Source organism: Vanellus vanellus (assembly GCF_965231255.1).
Source record: "Vanellus vanellus genome assembly, chromosome: 2".
Classification (NCBI taxonomy): Eukaryota; Metazoa; Chordata; class Aves; order Charadriiformes; family Charadriidae; genus Vanellus; species Vanellus vanellus.
The window spans coordinates 157,968,211-157,974,210 of NC_138906.1; the positions used below are offsets into that span (position 1 = coordinate 157,968,211).

The window sequence follows — 6,000 nt, forward strand, 5'->3', positions numbered from 1 at the left end:
AGTGCAAGGTCCTGCACCTGGGGAGGAAGAATGCTAGGCACCAGTACAGGTTTGGGGCGGACCTGCTGGGAAGTAGCTCGGAGGAGAAGGATCTGGGGGTCCTGGTAGACAGTAAATTATCCATGGCCCAGCAATGTGCCCTTGTCGCCAAAAAGGCCAATGGAATCCTGGGCTGCATAGGGAAGAGTGTGGCCAGTAGGTCGAAGGAGGTCATTCTCCCCCTCTACTCTGCACTGGTGAGGCCACAACTGGAATACTGTGTCCAGTTTTGGGCTCCCCAGTTCAAGAGGGACAGGGAACTGCTGGAGCGTGTCCAGCAAAGGGCAACTAAGATGATTAAGGGCTTGGAGCATCTCCCTTATGAGGAAAGGCTGAGAGAGCTGGGACTCTTTAGCCTGGAGAAGAGAAGGCTGAGGGGAGACCTTATTATGGCATACAAGTATCTAAAGGGTGGGTTGCAGGAGGATGAAGCCAGGCTCTTTTCAATGGTTCCAAGTGACAGGACAAGGGGTAATGGGCACAAGTTAGAACACAGGAAGTTCTGTTCAAATACACGGAAACACTTCTTTACGGTTCAGGTGACAGAGCACTGGCACAGGCTGCCCAGGGAGGTTGTGGAGTCCCCTTCTCTGGAGATTTTCAAGACCCGCCTGGATGCAGTCCTGAGTAATGTGCTCTGGGCAATCCTGCTTGAGCAGGGGAGTTGATTAGATGATCCCTAGAGGTCCCTTCCAACTCTGAAAATTCTGTGATTCCTGCCTTTCTCTTATGCTCTGACCAAGAGCTGAAGACAAAGGTGTACCACCCTCTCGTCCAAGAGCCCCAGAAGCAGCAATGGAGCAAAGGGAAGGCTTCACCTCCTATATAGCATTAAAGTAGAGGTTACTGCCAAAAGCAAAAGGTTGATTTTATTGACTTTTCAGCTAAATGACTATGAATAAGGCACATACACTTATACCAAAAGGATTTCTAAAATTTCACTCCTCCTTTGGGAATCTTGTTTTTGTTCACCAACAGGACGATGTCTGCAGTCCCCCTCATACCTGCACGTCCCTCACATACAGGGAGATGAATGAGACCAATCGGTAATCCGCACCAGACCCATAAAAATTTAGTAAATCTTCCCACTTGGTATAAACAAAGTCACAGACAACCTGCATTTGTTCAACTGCTCTTTACTCATCTTCCCCCCATGCCCACCCCAAGGCTGTCGGGTGCTGCACACATACAGCAAGCCCCTGCCTCGCCAAAACACATGCTGGCAGAAGAGGTGAGACATAAAGAACATACAAAAAGGAAAAGAACAGGCATCAAGCAAATAATGAACTACAAACACTGACAATTTCAACATTTTCAGAGGTGTTTCCCTTTTTCTTTCAAGACAGCAGAGAACAATGCGATTAAAAGGAACATAAAATCGAGCCTCATAGGGAAAAGCAGCATTAAAGAGAATCTGCTCTGCAGGAGAAGACAAGATCTTTTGAAACCCATCCGCAACAGGCCCTCCCCAAAATTATCTGCACTGATTTGCTTTGCACTACAAGAAATATTGAAATTAACAGCACATTACAGCATCTCATTTCTCAATTGCCAGAAATGAGTTACAAACCATTCAGATCAAATACTCCCTTCCCACAGGGAGCTACAGAAAGTATGCGATGTTCAAAGAGACAGCACACAGCGTTTGCATGCAGCACACAAAACTACTTCTCCGAGGGGACATACATGTTTTATTTTTGCTTTTATAAACTTTGATTGCTTTGAAAAAGATCTTGCATAAAAGCATAACAAATTGTAAGTGCCACATACTCAGTGACGTATCGTAGGAAACACCAGGGCTCTGACAATGGACCAGGACTTAAGGATGGGATGGGCAGACTTTTTCCCACCTTTATGATGCTTTAATCTGATCTTGAAATCTCAAAGCATCGAAGCCCAATTCTGGAGCACAACGGCCAAGTACAATTCCCATTGTGGACTTTCCACAAACAACCCTGTCACCATGTACATCACATACTGCTCAACAAATGTGACCCTTGTTTTGCATGGAAGACATGGACTTCCCTTGTCAGGAGACTGAAGTTCCAGATGTGCATTAAAGTATGATATAAATGGGATGTTTATTAACAATTCTTATATTTAACTCAATAACATCGTTTCTCTGAATGCAGGTGTCCCTGCCCATGGCAGGGGGTTTGGAACTAGATGATCTTTAAGGTCCCTTCCAACCTAAACCATTCTATGATTCTAAATCGGTTAGCTCTACACTTAATTATTCTGGAGCTTGTTTTGTCGAGTATTAACCACAAAATTATTTTTGGTAGAGGATGGAGATAAATTTGGGGTTTCTGGAGAAAATATTAAAAGCAGTTCAAGAGACCTCAGCTAGCAAGAGATAATCTTGCTATCAAAAAGTGTGATGTGTTAGTCACACTGGCATAAATTGCCCTCATTAAGTTTTAAAGTTAACACAGTATGGAGACAAATGGAAACAATCACATTACTCCAGATTGTAATTCCAGTTTCTGTAACCTTGACGAGATCAAGGAGAGCTCAAAATTAACAACAGGTACACCTGTGCTAGTTCTGCGTTAGTGTGAATAAAGAGGAAAAAAAAAATAATACAAATCAGTCCACGCGTCCTGTATCTTCATCACCTCAGCTGCAGCACCCATCTGCATCCGCTGGCAAGACTTCAGAGTAATTTTAATACGCTGTTGATTAACCCTTCCATCTTTACAACGAAGTTTGAGGCAGAGCAATACATATGGTAAAGAGAACCTGTGAATTGTTTAGTTAAAGAAGAAAAAAAAAAAAAAAAAGGCGGATGCTGCAGCAAATCCCTCAGCACTGCGGGGCATGTGGGGCCTTGATCACAGCCTGCGATGAGAAATAGGCACAGATAGTGCACTTGGGTATGCGTGGGCAGACCCCTACGCAACATCTCCAAGGTTCTGCCAGAAGCCTGCCCACACAGACCTGACAACGTGAAACAGCACTTAAAATGCTAATTTTCACTTTACTACTAAAGGTATGATTTGTTGAAAGGCTCTCGTTAGCTGTCAAAAAATAGCTACTTTTTCTTAGAAATTGTCACGATCCTTTGTGCACAATTCACAAAGAAGAACCCCAATGCATCACATCAGCCAGACAGCATTAGCTGCAGCAAATTGAACTACAGGTAAAAATTATTTTTTCTTCTCATGCTAAATCAATGAGCAGATTTTTTTAACCTTAACAACCACCACGCTGCTAAAGATGTGCTGCGATTCCTTCCAAACCTTCCCCCCCCAGTAATTGCCAGTTCACAAAACAGGTTCCACTACTATGGAGGATTAGGGAAAAAATATTCACACCTGTGCCCATCTCCATAAGTTCACGTCAACATGTTTCTGATGAGCATCATTCCCATGCAAGTAACAATGTATAAAGGGGGAAAAAAAAAAATCCACATAGCAAAGGCCCATTTGCTTAAGAGCAAGAAAAATCAAACACACCACTCATGGAAAGAAGCAGAGAATAAACATACTCGGTGTCCCTCTGTGCTGAAACCAAAAACCGCACTTCATCTGGAACAGAACATCTCCTGCGTGTTCCCTGCACAGCCCACTAAAGTGATCCCAGGATTTGTGAATGTTTCCTGCTTTTAGGGGAGGGGCAGTTGTTGTTTAAAATTAAAGTGCAGTCGTTATTAAAAATACAAGGGGGGCAAGAGCCCGAGGAAGAGCACCACCAGGACTGCAGCATTGTCTTGACAGATACACACACACACGCACTCCCCCTCCTCTCTGCAATCTGCCTGCTCTTGACAAGCCACGCTTTTAATTAAATGTCTCCTAAGATCTGTTGAGAGGAAAGTGCATATGAACCCTCGCCAAAAAATAACTTCTAATGCAAACAGCTTCTCCGCCCCCGCCCCCCCCCCCAAAAAAAAAATACACTAGAAGCCATTCACCTCTGCCAGGCTCCCTCCCAGCGCAGACCCCGTCCTCCTCCACCACTACTTGCCGGCTCCTTCTCCCGCAGCCCTCCCTGCTCATCACCCCTCCACCCATGAGAACACCCAAAGAAATCCCGCGCCTTTGCCTGGGAGAAGCGCAGCATGCACGGCTGCTGCTCCCTGCCTTGAAATCACAGCGGTACCCCCATTTATCTGACATGTCCCTCAACATCTCCTGACAACGGCATCCTTCCCAGCCGGCCCTGGCAGGAAGACAAGCTGCCCTTGTCCGGGAGAACACTGCAGTATTCTGCAGTACGGCCGCCTCAAGCCCTGGGGTTTGGGGAAGGCATGACTGGCAGAACACAGCAACACTTCTACGCTATTTATTTCCACGAGCGAAGGGCAGGAGGCACGCAGCTGCCCAAAGAAAACCCTGCACAAGTGCCCTTGGCCGCCAAGGATACATGGGGAGCACCTGTCTCAAAGGGACCCTTGGGCAGAAGGGGTCGGCACAGCCTGAGATTTCTGGTGGCTGGTAGAGAGGAGAGACCCAGCAACTTGAGACCTCTGCATTCGTGCACAGACAGAGGCAAACACCACCTCCATGACCATACACAGCACGAAAATAATACCACGGAACCGCCTGAGCAGCGATTTTAATCCAGGCACGCGTCAACTTTTTGAGCATCTCCAGGCTGAGATGTGTATGTTATTTTCCATCGCGCCCGTGGGGCACGGCCAACCCCCACATCGCCCCTTCCAGCCCCACCCCACGCCTGACACCCACCCTGTCCATCTCCTCCACACCACACTCCCGCCTCGCTGCATGGATTCTGCCAGACACCTTGACAGCCCAAAACAGCGCCAAAAAAAAAAAGGGGGGGGGGATTATAAAAAAAAAAAAAAATAGAGATAGGTTTGGGAAGCACTGACCCGGGTGTGAGATAACAGTGTGCACGTTTGGGCAGGAGAGACGGAGGAAAGAGGGAAGGAGGGAGGGAGAGGTGGTGTCCTGCAAGCAACTCGCAAGCCCCAAAACCAGGGGGGTGAAGCATGTACAAGGGTCCCCTTCTGCCAGGCTGCTTCCACCGGTGTTGGGGACACGCACCTAGCGCGTGGGGCAGGGTCCCCAACAGCAGCCCAGGGCCCGGGGGTCACCCCGCCACCACCGTCCCCTGGGGTGGCGGTGGCTCACGGGGCAAAGTTTCGCTGGGCCGGGCAAGGTCCCCTCTCACCTGTCCGTCCCCTCCCCCCCCCCAGACCCCCACAGCCCCTTACCTTCATGTCGCTTATGATGGTCTGGAAGAGCCCTCCGAGCGCGCTACATTCCTTCTCTATCACAGCCTCCATTTTCCTCGCTCGAGCACACTGGAGGAGGCAGAAACTGCTGCAATTTCACTACTATGCTAAAAAAAAAATTAGACACCCCAATTTCCCACCTCGGGGGGGGGAAGAGAAAGCGGGAGGGGTGGAGGGGGGGGGCAAACAAGCCGATGTAGGCAGTAATGGGGGGGGGGAGAAAACCCAACAGCACACCTGAACCCCTATCTGCCTACACCTCTAAAAATTCAAAAAACGGGGGGGGGGGGGGGGGAGAAATATATATATATAAAAATGCGGTGCTATTGGCGCCCGTCGCCTACACACACCTCCCCGCCCCGCTGGGGAGCGCCCGGGGGTTCAGAGACGAGCGGGCACCGTTCTCCCACCCACCGGCAGCCACCAAGCCCATCTCCGCGCACAACGGCCCGAGCCCCGGCGGCCCCGGCTTCCCCCTCTCCCCGGCGCGCTCAGGGCACCGGCAGCCCGCCGGCTGCGCGCCGCGGGGTAGATGCACTCCCCCCCCCACCCAAAAAAAAAAAAAAAAAAAAATCAGGAAAAAAAAATATATCTCTATAAAAAGAGATGCGATTGCGCGTTAAGGCGCTCCTCGGGGCGCAGCCTCAGGGATCCCCTCCAGCTCCAGCAGACCCGGCTGCAGTGAATGCGCCCCAGCCGCTGCCCGCCCTCGCCGGGAACGGCCCGGACCGACCCCCCCCGCCGCGCCCGCCGCTCCC

At 49.6% G+C, this 6,000-nt stretch overlaps 1 protein-coding gene across 2 annotated transcripts in view; it reads right to left on the reverse strand.

The window, feature by feature from the left end:
* MTSS1 (MTSS I-BAR domain containing 1) overlaps nucleotides 1-5,443 on the reverse strand; it is a 126,683-nt gene extending 121,240 nt beyond the window's left edge. For both annotated transcript variants that reach the window (XM_082499511.1, XM_082499512.1), the window contains exon 1: nucleotides 5,222-5,443. In XM_082499511.1, the coding sequence (XP_082355637.1) occupies nucleotides 5,222-5,293 (72 nt within the window). In that variant the 5' untranslated portion in view covers nucleotides 5,294-5,443. The remainder of the gene's footprint in view (nucleotides 1-5,221) is intronic.
* Between the last annotated feature and the right edge of the window lie 557 nt (nucleotides 5,444-6,000).